Source organism: Typopeltis vanoorti, chromosome 10 (genome assembly GCF_054136105.1).
Source record: "Typopeltis vanoorti isolate ZY-2024b chromosome 10, IOZ_Tvanoo_1.0, whole genome shotgun sequence".
NCBI lineage: Eukaryota > Metazoa > Arthropoda > Arachnida > Uropygi > Thelyphonidae > Typopeltis > Typopeltis vanoorti.
Window position 1 is genome coordinate 52,533,759 of NC_143558.1, and position 21,581 is coordinate 52,555,339.

General features: G+C 36.0%; 1 protein-coding gene across 1 annotated transcript in view; it reads left to right on the forward strand.

The window, feature by feature from the left end:
- LOC150102416 (muscle-specific protein 300 kDa-like) overlaps positions 1-21,581 on the forward strand; it is a 1,203,500-nt gene that overhangs the window by 762,403 nt on the left and 419,516 nt on the right. Inside the window, exons 50-51 of the mRNA XM_090399574.1 lie at positions 13,880-15,154; positions 20,455-20,607. Coding sequence (XP_090255700.1) covers positions 13,880-15,154; positions 20,455-20,607 — 1,428 coding nt within the window. The remainder of the gene's footprint in view (positions 1-13,879; positions 15,155-20,454; positions 20,608-21,581) is intronic.

The window sequence follows — 21,581 nt, forward strand, 5'->3', positions numbered from 1 at the left end:
AGGAACTATATCCAGCATTTTTTGTTCGTTCTTATTCTCGCTAACCCTACACACATAGTTATATGCATTCTCTGTCCTCCCCCCCCCCCCCCCACGCCAATAGCTGTGATTTTTATGATGTTGCACTTCTAGTCTTTTACTGAACAATACTTGTTCCACCAATTTTCTATAAGTTCTTTTATTCATCTTATTCACTCCATACATCTACAAAAGAGTGCACATTACAGTATGTCAAGCTTCATAATCTATTAGTTATCCTCACAGCATCATAATAAAAAAATTAAGTGCCTCCATAGCGCAATTGGAAGAACGACAGTACATTGCGCCCTTCGATTGGAAAAGGCCTAAGTTCGATTCTCGTCATGATGGGAGGAATCTTTATATGAATGTTTTCAATCGAAGGTGAGTTAGCCGATCTCATACGGAGGTAGCAGGTTTTTTTCTCCTGGAAACTCGGGTTTTTCATCTCGCATACAGATAAATCGGCCATTCAGAACACACGCAATTTACAGACAAAAAAATACTAGCTGTGGTGGTGGCCAGTAGATGGCTCTGATATTGATGATTGGTAGTAGAGGTTCGGTGTAGTGGTGGAGACGGAGAGTTGTACAATGGGTGTCCTCCAGTGATGAGTCTTCGGACTCCTTCGAGGTGTCACGAATAATAATAATAATAAAATAAAATTAGCCTGACAGATTTATTCTGTCTGATGATATTTTGCTGGATTCAAACCAACTTCTTCAGAGTACAAAGCAGTTATGTAAAGAATGTAGTCATTCCAATCAAGTATATAGTAGAGCAGTTCAAATTGTAATGGTAAAAAGAAGAGTTATACTCCTAAGAAGCACTCTCTGGACTTAGATATAGAAGAAGCTTTGGTAATTTGAATAAACAGGTTTTAGAATGATAGTCTCCCAAATTTTTCATAATTTAGTGTAATTGTAATTGTTGAAGAGACTAGGAGAATATTTCATTGCTGCTATTGACCTTAAGAAAAGCTTTCAGATTTTTAGGACTTTTATATTTCTTTGCTTTTCTTTTTTATATTAATCCGATACATAAGAAATTTTAAACATCTCCATATCAGAGTCAGTGAGCAATTAATTAAGAAGAGAGAAGGAGGAAATTCTACTTTTTGAGGTTGTACTTTTTTGGAGGGGCTATGAGGAAGACTCAGAGGACAAAATTAGGTAGAATGAATAGGAAGATGAGAACTCATTTGGTTGTTTGAAGATGGACTCTGAATGGATTTTGACCAGCAGCTGCATGTATTTTATGGAATTAGAGGAAAATAGAAGAATAATGAAAAGCAATACATAAAAGAACAGCATGTGTGAAAATATCTATGAGAAAGTAATTTGAGTGAATCTAAAAGAAAGTCCAAATGTGAGAATGATTAAAGTTTAGCAGATTTGATATTTGTATAGAATTAGCAGCTGTACAAGTGAAAGTAGTGTCTTGATTAGAAAATGATAGCAATTTTTTTGCAGGCTAATGAAGCTATTGATGGTGAGATGTGCCACAAAAATGGCTGGAGGTGGAAATCAGTACAAAAAGAATTAAAATCAGATATTTTTCTAAAGATAGGGGAATCATTAAAGGTAATGTGAGGTGAAAGGAGATCTTTTTTGCAAGAAATAAATTGTAAAGAAAGAATGGTTAAAGAAAGCCCATAAAACTCCAGAAACTTTAAAATTTGAGTGCTGTGATCAGCTGAACTATGAACATGATGTGCGGTTAGTGAGAGAAAGTAATTTATGCATTGGAAAAAGGAAAAAGTATAGAGCCATGATGTTCTTCTCGCACTGATGAAGAAACCATCTGTCATGATTTGACAAGGATTGAATGACCAGTGAGGAAGCTGGTAAGTAGTTCCTGTGCTGCACCTCATCAAATTTCATGACTACATAAGTTTCTCAAAATTTTTCCTGACTTTCCCTGACTGGGATATTTATTGAGGAATGGGAGTGGCAGAATCCAGAGTGTTTTTAATTGATGAGCGAAGAAGTTGACTGTTGGTAATGTTCATTATTTGTTATTGTTATTATTATTATTTTCCTGACCTCCATGGAGCCATAAGCCTCATCATGGAGGTCAACAGACAACACAAAGTTTATCATACCACTCCTTAACTCTTCCACCATTTCCACTTTTGCCACCCTCTCAGGCAATCATTCCATGTGCCTATCCCTCTTCATGCAAAAAAACTTATCCTTATCCTATTATTCACCAGGATTGGGTCTTGTTCTTGTTCCTTCCCCTAATTCTGTCATGTTTTAAAATTTTGAAAAAAAAAGATGGAATGATGATAATGAGATCTTGGGGTGCTGGTGGATAAGGATCTAAATTTTATAGGACATATTACCAAAATTGTGAGGACAACACAATTCTGGCAATGATGTAGAGAACACTGACTTGTAGAAGTAAGGAGATTTTAGTTCCATTATATAAGGCCTTTATCAGGTCACATATGTTCTGCTGTGCACAGATTTAGTCACCTGGTTTTCAAAAGGATGAAGAGATATGGGAAAGGATTCAGAAGCGATTGACTAAGATAATTTCTAGTGTCTGTAATATTGAGTATGATGAAAGGTTGAGAAGATGCAGTTTTCAGATTCTAGTGGATAGGAGGAAGAGAGATGGTAGGATAAAGATGTACAAACTGGAAAATGTTGATATAGGATTAACATTGAAGAGGTTTTTAATAAAATGGTGGCAGATGGGGAGAAGAACAAGAGGTTATCCCTAGAAGCTATATAAGGAGGGCGTAAGCAAGGGAGTAAGAAGTTTTTTGCATGGAGAGTTGTGAATACTTATGCTACCCCGACTTATGCGAATCCGGAGTTATGCGGTTTCGTATATGTACGCATTCCCATCTCGCTTCACGCCTCATCACTAGTCGTATCTTTCCGGCGCCAGCTGCATTCACCAGTGTCGCACATGCTGTGAACAAGCACTGACGTGTTTTGCATGGTTTCCATTCTTACATGATTTTTATAGTCTACAAACCTTACGATTGTTTAATGTTATGTTCTTGATAAAAATTTCATCACATAAAAAATAATAATGTCATCCAAAAGAAGCAAGTCCAATTCTTCTACAGCTAGCAAGAAAAGAAAGACATTGACTTTGGAAACAAAACTCAATTATTAAGGATTTTGAAGGCAGAATGAAAATTTGTGAGCTAGCAAAGAAGTTTGATCTACAGGAATCCACAGTAAGAACAATCATAAAAGAAAGGTTTACAGATTTTGGAGGACATAGATTTTAATGAGAATGAATTGTAGCCACAAGGCAAAGAATAAAAAATCATTAGCTTGCTATGAAGAAATTTTGCGTGACAAGAAAAAGACATTATGCCGTCAGAGGAATCTATTAGATTTTATGAAACCATCGACATCGAAATAACTTTCTTTTTTTTATGTATAAAAAACTATATTTAGGATTATATTTCTTAAAAAATATAGGGTTTTTTTGTAAACCTTTGGTCCCAATTAACTAATGTTGTGTATGTTTGTATATATAAATTAGATGCAAAATTATGCCCCTAGTTATGCGAATTCGACTTACACGCTTTTTGGTGGTCCCACCTACCGCGTAACTTTGGGGTATGACTGTAATTGGAATGCATTTCCTGAGAGTGTGTTGTCTCCAGAGATTTTTAATATGTATAAGGCACAGTATGATGAGCTGTGTGTGTAGGACAAAGGGACCTCCTGCAATGAGTTCTGACTTGATGCAGTCTTGGGATTTAATAATAATAAATTTTCCTGTTTTAGACAGTTTGAAGAATTTTTAGAGAGGTAACTGGTACCACCCCAAATGTGTGAGTGGTATTCTAACATAAGTTTGGGCAAATTTGGGATTTCTATGGAGTTAGCTAGCTGGACAGGTGAAAAATAATGTCCTAAGTGAAAAGAGATACTAAGTTTTTTGAAGACTGAGGATGCTATAAAAATGTGTTGTTTGTGCCAGGAAAGGCTAGAGATAATTGTCAGTCAAAGAAGAGCTCGACTGTTGAGTTTAGCATTATCAGAGGTAAGAGATGAAATGAGGAGTTGTTTTGTGAGAAAAAATAAGACAAAATTGTGTTATGAAAGTGTTGAAGGTGAGTAGGTTTTTCGTTACTTCATTGAATGATTGCATGGAAATTAATGTTTAGGACTCTGCTCTGAAGAACACTTGTATTTTGATAGAAATCTGAAGAAAAACACCTTTACATAGAGTGAATGAACCAGAAAGAAAATTGCTGATCCACTTACAAAGTATAGAAGGCATAAAATGGCAATTTTCTGAAAAGTGATATATGCTAAATCCTGTGAAACATTTCTCCAAACCTTTGCATGGCATTTGTTCATGGGAAGATGTTTTAGGTTAGCATATCTGATGTGAATCTCAGAGTGGCAGAATCTGTACTGGTAGTCATTAATTAACACACCAGGTTATGAAGAAGTTAACTTTTGATGATCTCCTCCATTACTTTAAGGAGAATAGAGGTGAAAGTAATAGATTGATTGTTTGATACAAACACTTACCTCCTGTTTTTGGAATCAGCTGAATATGGGCTTGCTTCCATGCTTTGGGGTGGATGCCAGATGATAGGATGTAGAGAGAAAGAAGAGAGACATTGGAACAGGTAGACAAAAACTGCAGCCGTTGGCTATTCATGACTTATTTTTCATGGTATTAATAACACCACACACACACACACTTTTATCAAACATCTTTGTGATAAAAGTGTGTGTGTGGTGGTGTTAATACCGTGAAAAGGCTCAGCTAAGATTGGTGCAAGATGTAAGTTAGATTTATTAGATTTGTTCATTTGTTAAGACTTGGATTTATTAATTTGTTTTGCAGTTATGGGTTTCATCATAGCCTAAGAATGAAGTGGGAGTTTTTGTTGGAAGTTACTTTTTATAATAATTATTGTTATTATTACGGCTATTATAGCCTGTTTTTGTTTAGGAGTCATGACATATCCCTACACTCATTCCGAAAATGTTCCGATTATGGTCAGTGGACCGAAATGGTTTGCACCCCGTTAATGCTCTATTAAAATAAACACGGGTTTCCAATTTATTCTTCCTGCATCAAAACACACACCCTCCCACGCTCCCTTCCCCCTTGTTATGAACAACCTTCAGCAGGAACATGGAATTTGAAGATCCTAGTATCAAAACAAGATATGTACAAGTTTTTCCTCCTCTTTTATTCTGCTATAATTGCCTTCAGTACTCACCCATAATGCCCTAAAATATATATATATATAAAAAAAATTTTTTTTGAGTAAAAATAGCCAATGTATTTAAAATAAGGGACACTCCTAAACAAAAATAGGCTATAATAGCCATAATAATAATAATAATAGTGTTTAAGAGGAGTAGCATGGGAATTTTCCCAGAAACAATAAATAATTATTGTTATTATATAATAAATTTAGTTTAATCCTTTATCCAAGTGTGAGCAAACAAAGTTTGCGCCTGAAAGTATCTTCAGGACTGGGATAAGGTGGTACAACACCAGGACAACTCGTTGCAAAGGTGGAGCAAGCTACCAACACTCCTATCTCAGTATCTCCTATAATGCAAAACACATCTCCTTGCGGATATGTCTAGTGTTATGCATTAAGGGAAGGGCCACAACCCAGACTAGTTTTGACCTTTATTGAAGTCTCTTCAGTGGGAGCCAGGCCCAAGTGGAGATATCAGGCAGAAGCATTAGCAGGTCATCTCTACCTATAGGAATTGCCAATTGGTGTGCCACCCTTTTTTAATAATTTACTCTGGATTTAGAGAAAGATGTTGAAAGTTTATTTTTCACTTGGTTAGAGTATAATAAATTTAGTTTAATCCTTTATCCAAGTGTGAGCAAAATTAAACTAAATTTATTATACTCTAACCAAGTGAAAAATAAACTTTCAACATCTTTTTCTAAATCCAGAGTAAATTATTAAAAAAGGGTGGCACACCAATTGGCAATTCCTATAGGTAGAGATGACCTGCTAATGCTTCTGCCTGATATCTCCACTTGGGCCTGGCTCCCACTGAAGAGACCTGTTTCCAGCAGCCTTGAGAGAAAGCTCCATGTTCCAGTCCTTCAAACCTGTTCCAGCGGATTCCAGCAACAGTTTACGAGAACCGAAAAGAGAGCTCCGATTGAAGTCCTGCTACCAACAGGATCCTGCCTTGGTAAGATTCCTTGTTCTTTTTGTGGGTTTTTTAGGCCTATACACGGCATTCCATTAATTTATAGGAATAGACTATCCTTGGAAAGTCTTCTTCCTTTCTTTCTTTAAGTAATAATGTCTTCGGTTTTACCGAGGGTAAGAACCCTCGTGTTCGAAATTGATGCTAATATTGAGAAGAGGACGTTTGCGAAGACTATAATTAACTATGTCGGGGCAGACAACATTTCTGGTTTTACCCCTTACGGGGGGGAAGGTTTCAAGTTGTATGCACTAACGTTGCAACTAGAGAAAAATTACTGAAAGGAGTCGAGTGCCAGGGAAAAGTTTTTCATCCTTTTGTGGTAGGAAGTTTTTCCAAAATTGTAAGAATAGATCGTTTCCCAATTGAATATCTCGAAGAAGACACTGACATCATCACTAAAGTCTTCTCGAAATGGGGAGCCGTGCGGGATATAAAAATTGGCACGGACGCTGACTTCCCTCAATGGAAGTCAGGAGAAGTCACTTTTTCTGTCATGATGAAGGCAGAAATTCCGAATTTCGTCAAAATAGGATCGGCCAGGGTAATGGTTAGCTACCCTGGCATAAAGCGACAGTGTTTTAAGTGCGGTGCCCTCACGCATCTCGGGGCTCAGTGCCCGAAAATGAAATGCGGGAACTGCCTGACAGCGGGCCATACATTGCAGAATTGCCAGTCGGCCTGCTTAAAATGTGGTAACACAGACCATAAAGTGGACACCTGTTCAAGTAGAAACCATGCAGAAAGAGTGGGAGGTACTATTACACCCAACACTGCAACACCGGAAAACAATATCAGTGGCATGGAGCAGAACGACTTCCCAACCCTGGAGGCTGCACATGAAAGGGCAGCAACAAAGAATCACACCGCCACATTGCAAAATGAAGCAACAGAGAAACCAACAGCCAAAATTGTAGAAGCAGCCAGGAAAGACACAAAGCATGAGGAGCCAGCCAACGACCAAACCACCACCACAGAAAATAAACAGAAACACCAGCAGGTAGGTCCTATCATGGTAGTTGAAGAAATAACAGAAGAAGAAACAGTAGAAATGGTAATTCATAGCGAAGAAACCACACAAAAAAGGCCAGGCAGCCCTGAAGAAGGGAATGTAAAAAAACCAAAACCAGGGAGTCCGGGCATAGCTGAACCTGGAAAGGTAATAGCAGAACCCACAAAGTACCCTTATGCAAAAGCCAATGCGACAATACTACATCTACTAAAAGACTTCCCCGAGGAAGAGAAGGCTTTACGAAATGGTATAGAAGCATTCGGGGATATCCTACTTATCCTCACAGGGAAAAACGTGCCTAAAGTGGTAAGCGCAGAGTGGAACGATATGTTTGTTGAAGACATAGACGAAATCACTCCAGAACAAATCGAAGAATTTATTGATGCAAAGGATGACGCAGGAGCAGCATTGTACAGAGGCCTAGGAATGTTAAATTACTCCCGCGGAGAAAAGTTAGCAGATCACATCCTCAAAACCCACAACAACAGAAAGCAGGAGGATGTAAGCCTTGCTTAACAGGCAGACAAGTCAGTAGATTCGTCGTACTGAGCGACCAGACTCGGGGGGGAAAAAAAAATCCCCTTTTTCTCTTTCCATTTCAGATTAGAATTTTTGTTATGAAAAGGTATTTGTCTATTCCACAGGAGGGGGTACCCTGAGAACCTGGGCTGCGAAGGCCTACATCGAGGCGGTGCAGCTCCTTGTGAGCTGCATCACTCAGGCCAGGCTCTTCCCCCGCTCTTCTGGTCATTCAGTTTGAAATTCCGAAATTCACCTAGTTTCTTATTTCTTTGGTTCTGTCTTACAAATTGTTATATGTACGTTTTAATGTTATTTACCAGTTTCCTTTTTCATGTGTTGCTTCTTTCATTTGTTTTTCCCCCGCTTTCCTCGGGCGGTCATCTGAAGAGGTGACCGACCGAGGAAGGCTGAAAAGAACGGATGGAGGGAGATAATGTCGGAGATCTGCTTGGTGCTGACATTTAAGTCAGGCCAAGTAGATCGACTGAGGCCTCTTTTAACTATCTACTACTATCCACTCTACCTTTCTCCTCCTCTCTCACTATCAAGCTGACTCTCAGCACAACTTTTTTTAAATCTAAAGAGGCCAGTGATGAAAGGCATGAACTCCCATTCGACCTCAATAAAGGTCGAAACTAGTCTGGGTTGTGGCCCTTCCCTTAATGCATAACATTAGACATATCTGCAAGGAGATGTGTTTTGCATTATAGCAGATACTGAGATAGGAGTATTGGTAGCTTGCTCCACCTTTGCAACGAGTTGCCCTGATGTTGTACCACCTTATCCCAGTCCTGAAGATACTTTCAGGCGCAAACTTTGTTTGCTCACACTTGGATAAAGGATTAAACTAAATTTATTATACTCTAACCAAGTGAAAAATGAACTTTCAATTATTGTTATTATTATTACCTGACACATGCAAGGAGTCCAAGAACTCATTGAGAGAGGGAAATTTAATCTACAACTCTCCTTCTCCACCACTTAATCCACTAACTACACAGAACATCACTTCCATTATCTACACACAATGCCATCTACTGCCCATCACCACCACCACCACCACCACCAGTATTTTTGTCTGTAAATTGTGTGTGTACTCATGGCCAATTTGTGTGTATGCAGATCAAAAATCTGATTTTCGTGAGGAAAAAACACTGCTACCTCCACATGAGATTGGTTAATTCATCTTCAATTGGGAAAAAACCCACATTAAAGATTCCTCTTGTCATGATGAGAATCAAACTTAGGCCTCTTCTAATCAAAGGGTGCAATGCACTATCATTCTTCCAATTGAGCTATGGAGGCCCATACTTACAACATATATATATATATATATTTTTTTTTTTTTTTTTTTTTTTTTTATAGATTGCCTTAGCATCCTATTTTGCATGAAAATTTTGATTAGAGTAGGGAATGATGAAATTTATTTCAGCATGAATGATTTCTATAAAATGATCCCAGCAAGTAAGTATCCAGAAAAGACTCATCATGAGAGATCCACATTATCAAACATTCCTCTTCTTGAAAGCAATGACTGGCAAATTACTCACAACAAAAACTGGCATCCCATTCATTTATGTGCTTCCATAACACATTGGAAGAACAATTGGAACATTGTTTCCTTCAATTGGAAATGACCTGAGTTTGATTCTTGTTGTGACAAGAGGAAACTTTACATGGGCTTTTTTAATTGAAGGTGAGTTAGTCAATCTTATATGGAGGTAGTAGGATTTTTCCTCTGAGAAACTTGGATTTATTCATCGTACATACAGACAAATCATCCAAAAGAAAATGCACAATTTACAGACAAACAAACAAAAAATACTACTAGAAATACTACTAGTGGTAGTGTGCAGTAGTTGGCTTTGTGTGTTGATGGTAGCAGTGTTATTGTTGTAGGATTAAGTAGAAGAGAATGTGAGTTGTTTCCATCATATATCCTCTCTTTCTCCACTTATCAACAAATTTTACAGTCAACAAACCCTCAATTTGTTGTCATAGTGAATATTCCACAGTCCACTTCTGATCTCGATCATTTACCTCTGGATAGTCTCCACCACCACTTCCTTATCCCCCTCCCCAAAAAAAGCCTCTCTGACTAGGAAAAAACTAGGAAAAAAACTAACTAAATAAAACTATCACTAGATTTAAGCACTGTAATCCAAATGTGGCTGTATCAAGGCCCTATAAAAAGGAATGATAGCTTCTTTATCTCTGGTAGTATGTGTTCTTCAATAACCAAGTAATTCTATGAGCTACCCTGGCCAACTTTGTGATATGTCTTTTGAACTCCAATTCCCTATTCACCATCTCCAAATGCCTAGCTTCATCAATTCCCTGGAGTAGAGTTCAATACACAGCTTGTAATCCTATCCTTTCATCCTAAAATGCATAAATTCCCATTTTTCTCCATTAATCTGGTACCTGATACATTTTCCAGTGCTATCAGCTATTTAATTCATCCTGATAGATTTCTACATTGCCTAGCTTAATTTTTATCTCATTTTACTCAGTTTTGCATCATCAGCATTTGCCTGGTTGGCTAAGAAGTTAGTTTATTCTGTTCCCCAACCAACAGGCTACGAGTTTGAATCCCTGTCATGGGAATGGATGTTTGTGATTGTCTTTAGGTGGGAGATGAACTTCATCGCTTGGTATATGACCACTGCCCTGCTTATTGGAAGCCTGAAACAGCTTGAATAAATTTCATGCTTGTTCTCTAGAGTAAGGTTCTGGACTATAAAAAATTAATAAAAATGAAAAAATGTATAAAAAATTAATAACAGTAGAAAAAAAATCCCTATATACTGTAAGTTTACAGAGAAAACTTTCATGGGTAGGAGCCAGATAAAAAAAAAAAAATTTTTAAGTAAAATAAAATAAAAATAAATAAAAATTTCCTTTCAGATCATTTCCTGCAACATATATATATATATATACAAAATCAACGGTAGTGGTTCAAGCAAAAAGCCTTGCTGTGCACTGCTAGTCACCTGGATTATGCTCCTTCACATATTTCTCTTTGGCATCTCTCCATCAGCCACTTCTATCCATATGACCAGCATCTTATCTTATTCACCCCTCTTTGCACTAGTTTGTGTAACACAATTCAATATACTGTCCTGTGAAATGCCTTTGCAAAATTGATCAGTATCGTCATGTAGTCATTCCTTTTATCTCACTTGACTGTTGCTCTGTTATCAAAAAAAAGTGAGCAACTTACTAAAGCAAAATATACCTTCACAAATGCATCTTTACCCAGTCCCCTCCACGTTACTATGACTTCTGCCACTGACTGATTAATGCAACCCTGGAGCCTCCTTTAACAACAGAACTGCTCCAACCTCCTCCAGTGACCCCAGCACATGAGATTATATAAAGTTTTATTTTATTTTATTTCTCATTCTACTAAATGTATTCTTCCCTGTTGAAGGAAGGATGCATATGAAGGATCTTTTATATTCCACTTCTGTTTTTTTTTTATATATGTAAAAGCATTTTAGTATGAGGTATACAGTAATGGTAACCACTAGTTGATTAAAACCTGGTATAATTTTTTTCTCATAGAAAGGACTAAGTTTACTTCAATTTTAATTCTGAATTGCAAGTTTATTTATTTATATTATTTTGTATACATTTTCATTGTGTGTGTGTGTGTGTGTGTGTGTGTGTGTGTGTGTGTGTGTGTGTGTGTGTGTGTGTGTGTGTGTGTGTGTGTGTGTGTGTGTGTGTGTGTCTACATATATATATATATTATTGAAATTAGGATTTACTCGGGATGCATACATTTATAAAAATAAATTTAACTGACTAGAACCCGAGAAAGTATAACAAAAACCTTTAATACATCACGACTAGTTTCATCGGTGCTCCGACTTCTTCAGGTGAGAAATAAAAAACATAAGATATAAAAATAACAAGGTAAAAAACATGGACTTTCCAGCTTGAAATTTGCATCTTTTTAGAAAAACTTCTTATCAAGGATTATGAAAAAACTCTGGTAAAAATTGGACTTTTTATTAATAGGTTAGTTTTTCTAAAAAGATGCAAATTTCAAGCTGGAAAGTCCATGTTTTTTACCTTGTTATTTTTATATCTTATGTTTTTTATTTCTCACCTGAAGAAGTCGGAGCACCGATGAAACTAGTAGTGATGTATTAAAGGTTTTTGTTATAATTTCTCGGGTTCTAGTCAGTTAAATTTATTTTTATAAATATATATATATATATATATGTATATGTATGTATGTGTATATATATATATATATATATATATGTATATATATGTGTATGTGTATATATATAAATATATGTATGTGTATATGTATATATATGTATATATGTATATGTATATATATATGTATATGTATATATATATCGTTGCTGTAATTAGGATTGACTCTGGATGTATACATTTATAAAATTAAAATTTAACTGACTAGAACCCGAGAAAGTATAACAAAACTTTTAATAAATCATGACTAGTTTCATCGGTGTTCCGACTTCTTCAGGTGAGAAAGAAATAACATAAGACTTATAAAAATAACAAGGTAAAAAACATGGACTTTCCAGCTTAATAAAAAGAAGCAGAATAGTAACAGTCATATTTGAATAGGTGACCGCGTGCTACTGTTGGCATGAGTTGAATGTGTATGACAGCTAATTTTCGAGCGCCAGTATTGGATTACTGAGCTATGGGAATCAGGCAAATTGTAGCTTAGATTGTTGTCCAAGTGTGAAGGGTCCAGAACTATTTCTTTTGATTTGATAATTTGTCTTTCAAATTCATCCTTGCATATATATAAATTGGTTGTGCGGTCCCAATCAACTTGGTGTGGCTGTTCTTTGAGGTTAGAGTTTGCGGAGAAGAGAACATGACTGGAAAGAGTGCTTGTGTTCTACTGTAGGAGATGTCATGTCTGTGTTCCTCAAGATGAAGTGAAACAGATTTATCTGTCTGGCCAAAATAAGAGATTAAAGACATTCTCCCCTTCTTGGATCTAAAGATCAGTAGATTACCTGACTGTCTTAAATTTTCAATTTTTCGAAAAACCACCCACACTGATAGATATTTGCATGGCTCTTCTCATCACTTCCCTCCTCAGAAACTGGGCATCATCTCCACCCTTGCCCATCGAGCAAGATGTCTCACTTCCACAGAAGAATACCTTCAAACAGAGCTTAACTTTCTGAAAAACACCTTCTTAAATAATGGATATTCATCTCTTAACAGTCACTAAACGTTTGAGACCATGACAACAACCTTGACAAAAAGATGATTCCAGCCCTATCACTCATATACAGTTACCATTTATCAGCTCTCTTACCACAAAACTATCTTGGATTATGAAGAATTTCAACATAAAGACCGACTATACTACTCTGCCAAAACTTCATTCTTTTCTGAGCCGACCAAAACCAAAACACAACCAACTGCATTTTCCTGGTGTTTATAAAGTTATGTGCGACTGTGGTCAACCTTATTTTGGCCAGACAGATAAATCTGTTTCACTTCGTCTTGAGGAATATAGACGTGACATCTCCTGCAGTAGAACATGAGCGAGCGCCCTTTCCTATCATGTTCTCTTCTCCACAAACTCTAACCTCGAAGAATGGCCACACCAAGTTGATTGGGACCGCACAACCAATTTATATATATGCAAGGCTGAATTTGAAAGATGAATTATCGAATCAAAAGAAATAGTTCTGGACCCTTATCACTTGAACAACAATCTACGCTACAATTTGCCTGATTCCCATAGCTAAGTAATCCAATACTGGCACTCTAAAATTAGCTGTCACACACATTCAACTCATGCCGACAGTAGCTCACAGTCACCTATTCAAATATGACTGTTACTATTCTGCTTCTTTTTTATTAAGCTGGAAAGTCCATATTTTTTACCTTGTTATTTTTATGTCTTATGTTATTTCTTTCTCACCTGAAGAAGTCGGAACACTGATGAAACTGGTCGTGATTTATTAAAGGTTTTTGTTATACTTTCTCGGGTTCTAGTCAGTTAAATTTTAATTTTATAAATATATATATATATATATATATATATGAAGTTTATTGTTATGCATTAAATTCCTTGTTTTTCATGTAACATTTTAATTACTCATATTAATTTTTATTTTAGGGTCATTTACAAGTTATTTTTGACTGGCAGAGTGAATTTGATAAACTAAATATGAAAGCTCAACTTCTTTTGGAAACATATTCAGATTCTAGTATCTCTAATGCTTTTACACAGCTGTCTGCAAAGTATAGTTCACTAGTATCTTTGTCAAAAGAGGTAATGCACCAACTAGAACAGCATTTTCAAGAACATCAACAACAACAATGCATGTATGGTGAATGTGTGGAATTTGTTGATGTCAGCAAAGAACGCCTAAATGATTGTAGTCAGCCATCTAATAATATAGATGAACTTAATGCCAAGCTAAATAGTTTAAAAGCATTATCAGCAAGTATGGAACAAGGGCAGAATAAAGTAAGGTACACTCTAGAGTTAACAGAAAAAGTTATTTTGAATACTGATACTAAAGGAATTAGTTCCATAAAAGAAGATGCAGGAAATCTGAAAGCTGACTTTGAGAAATTGCTTAAGGATATATCAGAAGTACGATCAACTCAAGCAGCTAAACTTGCAGAAATTGGAGAGTTTAACAAAACATTAAAGCAATTTCAGATATGGCTAGCAGAAGTTGAACAGGATATAGAAAGAACTGAGAAACAAGAACTGAATTCTCTACTTGAGAAAAAATCTGCTCTTGAAAAGTATCGAACTATATTAAGAGATATGGAAGGCCATCAAGTGATTTCAGAAAGACTAGAAAGTGACCTTCAGCAACATCCATATGCAGAAAGTGAGACAGGAGAAACTTTGAATAAATTTAATAATTTGTTTACTATCATAACTAGCAGTGTTGCACAGTTAGAAGAAGAAATTGGTTTGCTAGAGCAATACAAATCAAATCAAATGGAAGCCGACATGTGGTTAAAAGATACAAAACTAAAACTGCAAAAGTGTAAAGAATATTCAGGTGGAAAAAAAGTTATCGAAGATAGGCTGGATGATTTTAATAAGATAAAAGAAACAATCCCTTCTGGTAAAACCTCTGTGTATAAAGTCACTGAATTAGGAAGATCTATAAGTAAGAGTCTTGGACAACTAGGAAAAGAAAGGATTGATCAGGATATTCAGCAAATGAATGATATTTTGCATTTCATAGAGAAACTGATAAAAGAGATCGAAGAGAACCTCACGCGGTGTCTTGACTTTTGGACACAATTTGAGGAGGCTTATACAAAGGCAAAGGAATGGATAACAGATTTGGATTTGCAAGTTAAGGTTACAATGGAAACAGCACCTTCATCAGCTCAAGAACTTGAAAGATTGGAGAAACTAAAGGTAAATTTCAAAACTTGTTAATTAAAATTTTTTACTAAGCTCTTATGAAATGTGCACATAAAAATTTCTTTATAATTTTTTTCTCTATTTATGTTAAGGTATATTAACTACTGTACTGGCCTTGAAACCCAAAGTCTGGCTAAGATACATTGACAATGTTTTTGCGATCTGGCCCCCATGGCTGCCAGACACTAGACACTTTCCTTAGCCACCTAAACAAACAACACAAATGCATACAGTCGCAATTGAAATTGAAAAACAGAACACACTTCCGTTTCTAGATACACTTGCACATGTCTTCCTTCTGGCGGTCTTTCCTTCACTCTTTACCGGAAACCCGGGCGGAACCATGTTTTGCCAGCCAGGCTGACCGAGTGGTTAGCATATTTGCTCTCTAGCCAAAAGGCTGCGGGTTTGAATCCTGCCGTGGGCATGGATGTTTGTGATTGTCTTTGGAAATACTAGTAGTGGTGGTCAGCGGTAGACGCCATTGGAGTGTTGCGGTAAGTTGGTGAATTAAGTGGTGGAGACAGAGTTGTAGAGCAGGTGCCCTCCCTCAATGAGTCTATGGACTCCCTGGAGGTGTCTAATAATAATAATAATAATAATAATAATAATAAAACTGATACATACTGGCCAATATATACACATAAACTCCTACCACCACCACCCAACACAAAAACTAGGTGTCATTAATACTCTAAAAAACAGGGCTTTGAACACCTGCTCCATTGAACAAGTGCTGAAAGATAAATTTAAAGTTATCAGCAATAACTTTAAATTTGTTTCTCTCTCCCTAAAAAATGCTTACAGCCACACTATTAACAAAATCCTCTACAAGATCTCAATAAAAAACAAAGATAAAACAGACTACAATAAAACTATAACCATTCCTTACATTAAAGGGACATCAAATAAAATAAACAGAATACTACAGAAATACAACCTCAAAGCCACCTTTAAACCTCCTGCAAAATTAAAAAGCTTACTCAACTCATCCAAAGGCCCACTCCCTCTGCTGGCGCACCCTGGAGTATACCGTATTTATTACACCTGTAATCCACCATATATAGGGGAAACAGGATGCACAATTCCTATCAGACAAAAGGAACATAAACGACACATTAAATATAATAACTATGGTGGAGCTGGCCTTTCTGATCATGCTCTGAACGCTTTATATAGAATTGACTGGAAAAGCACCAGTTGTTTACATCACACCAAAACATGGTATGAATGCAAATTTAAGGAAGCCTGTGAGATTCTTATCAACCACCCCAATCTGAACAATAATGATGGTCTAAAAATCCCAAGCATATGGAAGGCACATATTCTATGCATGGAACCTTTCTCCCTAAGAGTTAACTATAAACAAGACTGTAGATAATCCAGAATCCTAAATCTAATATAACAATTGTCATGTTAAAAATACAACATCATTGTTACTGTAAAAAAACTATCTACATGAAAGAATGTTTCTCTCATGTTATCTTAAATAGAATTTAGCTTTGATGTAGTTTCTAAATAATTAATTTTTAATTTTATCTGTATTTTTTTTTTCACTAGAGGTCATACCAGTAGAATAACTGGTGATCAAATCATTGTTTCTTTAGCTTACTGTGTGAAATGTAACTCAGCTTGTCCTTGTATATTTGTATACACTCCAAATGATGACCTTAATATGAAGGTCGAAATGTTGGGAAATTAAAATAGTTATTTATAACACGGTTGTAAAGTCCATAATTTCTAAAATGAATACTGATCATTGTGCAACACTAAAAGAAAGGAATATTGCTCCCCTATACACCACTTGTTGATATTTATCAGACAGCCAATCTCCAATCCAATGAACTAGTCTAATATCCAACCCAGTCCATTCTGGTTTGACCGTCAACTTGTCATGCGGTAATCTATCAAAAGCATTTACAAAATCTAATTATAGTAGTTTGTACATAGTACATCTCCTTTGTCCAATGAAGCTGTCACCATATTGTAATAAGTAAGTCAATTACTAAAACATGACCTTCTTTTCGCAAATCCATTCTGTCTATCGAAGATAATACCACCATTGTCAATGCAATTCTGGATACTGACTCTCATCAGCCTGTCCAATGCTTTAGCCACAACAATTGACTAACAGATAGGCCTATAATTTGATGCATGAGTTCTGTCACCTCCCTTATGAACTGGCACAATCCTGCCTTCCTTCCTTCCACTTCTTCGGAACTTGACCCAATATAAGACTCATATTAAACAAATATGTCAAGGTACACATCAACTTCCTGGCACATTTCTTCAAAATATATGGTGATATATCATCAAGTCCCACATCCTTATTAACATCAAGTTTGTTTAATTGTCCATATATCTCTTGCTCACTTACAGTCAGTCTCTCCTCCTCCTCATCATCCACTACTCTCAAACTCTCTATGATCTCACATTCGCAAGAATGAAAGACCTTTATGAACTGCTCATTAAATATCTCAACTATATTCTCCATAGCAGTTATTCTTATACCGTTTTCTCTAATCAGTGTCATCCTTCCTTAGTCATCATTTTTTTGCTGGCTGCATATTGAAAGAACTACCTAGGATTTTTTTTCGATTGGTAGAGCCTTCTGCTCTCTCTTAAATCTTGGTTATTGTATGTTCTTTGATATAGTCATCTGAGTGCATTAAACGTTTTAAACATTTCTTAGGATGACTGTTAATTCGGCGTTCCACCAAGATAATGATTTTCTTCCTTCGATGTTTAGCTTCTTGATTGTTCTGAGTGTTTGGTTGCTGGATTTTTTCACACCTGATGAAAGCACATAAGCAAGGAAGTCTATATCAGCTTGTTCTGTTGCCCAGATGACTAGGTTCTTGTCTAAGCTGAGCTATTGTTTGCTGATCCCATTAAAGTGATGTTCTGAGATTAGGCAAGAAAATTTGGTTTTTAATACTTTAGCAAATATCTCTAGATTGATTTTATTGGTGAAGTACTTGATGTTAATGCAATGGTTTGTGTTGTTTACTCCATTTATATTTTTGTTACTGATATTAAAACTTAACATGCGATGATCAGAATAGCTTTCCTCTTCTTCGCATTTCCATTCAGAAACCCGGGGTAAAATAACGTTGTTTGCCAGTGTCAGATCAATGAAGCTGCTTCCTCTGGTATTTTCAAATGATGGAGTGTTACTGTCGTCGTTTAGTATGTATAGGGAGTTTGATGCTATGAACTCTTCTAAATTTTATCTCTATTGTTTGTGCTCTCGTTAAACCATAAAACCGAATGGGCATTGCTATCTATTCCCATAATTAAGCTGTGGTTGATGGTAAAATCCACAATGTTGCTCATTTTTTCTAAATTGTATTTTATGTCAGTGTGATAGTTTAGATACATACTTGTAGCAAAAGTTTTAATTCCTTTGTATGTAATTTCAATAAGTACCAAGTCCTCATTGCTGCTGAGAAATTAATATTGCCTCGACTTCAAGGTTGACCACAAATATTGCAGCTCTCTTTCTTTCAGATCCTTTGGAAAATATTTTATAATTACTTGGAAAGCTGCATATTTTGTTGTTGATGTTGTAGGGTTCTTGTATTAATGCCAGTCCTATATTTTTTCTATTTATGAGTTCTATTAAGTTATTGACAGCCTTGAACGTTGTAGATTTATTTGAAGACATGCCAAGGAAGTAGTGCTGTTTCTACAAGCTTTATTATTGCTTTCCATAATCTATGTTTCGAATTTTGAGCTGTCTGTAGTAGTTGTATGTCGGGCAGTCTTTTCTTAGTGCCATGTGTTTGCAGTCGTTTTTGGTTTTGGCAACCTTGTTGTGGTTTTGCAATTTATGCAATTCATCTCATACTTATTTTGTGAGCACTCGCTGAACTTATGTTCTTTAGAGCAGAATGGACAGGTGGTTTTTCCCCTGCAGTCTCATGTATGATGATGATGATGATGATGAAATTTATTGCAGTTAAAGCATTTCAGAATGCTTACGTAGTCTGAATGGCAAATTCTCCATAGCATTTTAACACTTTTCACTGGTTTTCAGCAGTTTGGTCCTCACCGTTGGATCGACTTCTTTAATCAGGTTTCTTTTGTTCATTTTTTTATTTGTCGTGATAAATTTCTGTGTCATCTTTGTATTGCCAATGAAGAGTTCTTCTTTATGCATGCAGATTGAGTCTATTGTGTTGTTCCTATCAATTTCACTGGGAATATCATACATTATCAGCCTTGGAAGATGTTTCTTACTGGGATTTGCTACTAATGTGTCTTTGCATTCCTTAGATATTTCGTTATGTAGCAAGTCCATATCGGTCTTTTCTTTGGATTCAATTAACACTCCTCCGTTATTAATACTTTTCATTTTTGTGATTCCGAGTTTTATTTTTCTTGGGTCTATTTTTTCTTTTATAAGATTTTTGGTTTCTTCCCTGTTTAGTTGAGCTATCGGTTTTACTATTGATTTATAGCAAGGATCGTTTTTGGATTCATCTTTGTTTTTAGCGTTATTTTTAACGACCTGAGAGTATAGCTGAGTAGGCGGAGCTAAGTTAGCCTGTCCCTGGTTGTTTGTAGTAGTCTGTTGTTCTATCGATACTTTAGTTGCATTTTTCATTTTATTAAATACCTTCATTCACTCACTGCAGTTAGTATGTCCTTTTTTTTAAATCATTTCTTAGATTGCCTCTTACTTTGGCAATGTCACACAGCAGATCTAGGGCTTTTTCGAACTCTAATTCGTCCCGTGGCCACCATCTTAATGTTACTTAAAGTTGCGTGTTATAGCTTTCCTATTAAACTGCTACTTTCTAAGATACAAAGTCTAAGATAGTGTACTTACAGTTTGTCTGCTTGTTCCTTTCAATTAGGCTTCAGAGAGTTGTTTCTTGTGTCCTCTTTGTACCGCCCAGTGTCAGCAGTTGGGAGGAGGGAGGGGAGTGTTAGCCCTTGAGCAGCTAATCCTATTATGACACACACACACAATCCTATTGCATGCATGCGTGCGTGCATGTGTGTGTGTGTGTTTTTGTAAAGTTCCACATTGTTTTCAACCAACTGGAAAGGTCCTTATAACTATATGAAGTTATGTAAAAGATAATTTCAAAGGAAATAGATCAAATCTAAATAATACAAGTACAAGTACTTTAATAATATTCTTGAAGAATTATTATTATTTTTATTTTATTTTTATTTTTTTGATATATGTTGTTAAACTTAGTTAAGAGATATTAAATCAAAATGTAGCTTTTGTGAATACAAAAATATTTATTTACTTTCTGTTTTCTTGTTTTTTCTTTCAGTCCCTTCTAGAAGAAGCAACAGAGCATAAATCAGATATTGAAGATGTAAATGAACTTTGTGAATCACTTCTTGAAATCAGTGCACATACACCAGCTCGAGATCAGGCTGTTAATTTATCAGGCCTCTATTCATCTCTGTTGACATCCCTAACAGTAAGTAAAAGAAGCATAATTCCATTTTCATTGTTATCACAAATGAAGCTGAATAATAATTATGTATATATTCCCATCACATTTGAGGATTTCATTTCCAAATATTTTCATGTGTTTGTCTGTCTGAAATAAAATCCATGCTACTTCTAGAAATTTTAGCAAAATAAATGTTGTAGATTATTATTATTATTATTATTATTATTATTATTATTATTATTATTATTATTTTATATCTCAATGAAGTCAGACATGGAAATTTCTTGCTATTGCACATATTACTCATCAAACTGAGCCTTAAACTTGCTCACTGTTTCTGCTTATACTCAGAGCCATTGCATCACTTATCAACCATCCTCCAAGCAGAAAATCTTCTCCTTGCTCCCCTGATAGCATATTCTTTATGCAGCTCTCTGGGATGGCAGGTTATTCTGCAAATAGTATTTCTTTAATTGTCTTCATCCCCAATATTCCAGACACCTAACTCTACCTTAGTTTGCTCTTGTCTAGATCCCTTCTATAATATCTTCATCTGTTCAAATAAAATGCAATGAAATCTGTGCACTGTGGTCCATATGTGGCCTGAGCAAGACCTTGTACAGTAGAAATGTAATCACTTGACTTTTACATGACAGTGCCCTCCCCATCACTGCCACGATTCATTTTGTTTTTCTTCCAGTTCTTGCAAGGCCACTAAATTTCGGACCATTATCCACCACCACATCCCATATCTACTCTAACTTCTTCAAAATGTCCCCCAGCAACTGTATATACTGTATTCCATCCTTGCCTTTTAGAATTCAGTCTTATGCTTTACAACATTGAATTGGCAGCCCACTCATGTGACCCTACTTACAGTCTAATGAAATGCTCCTGTTGAGCCACAGTATCTTTCTCATACTCTCCCCAAGATTGCAATTTGTATCATCTGTATACAGCTGAATATTCCCATCTTAATCACTCCTAATAAACTCTTA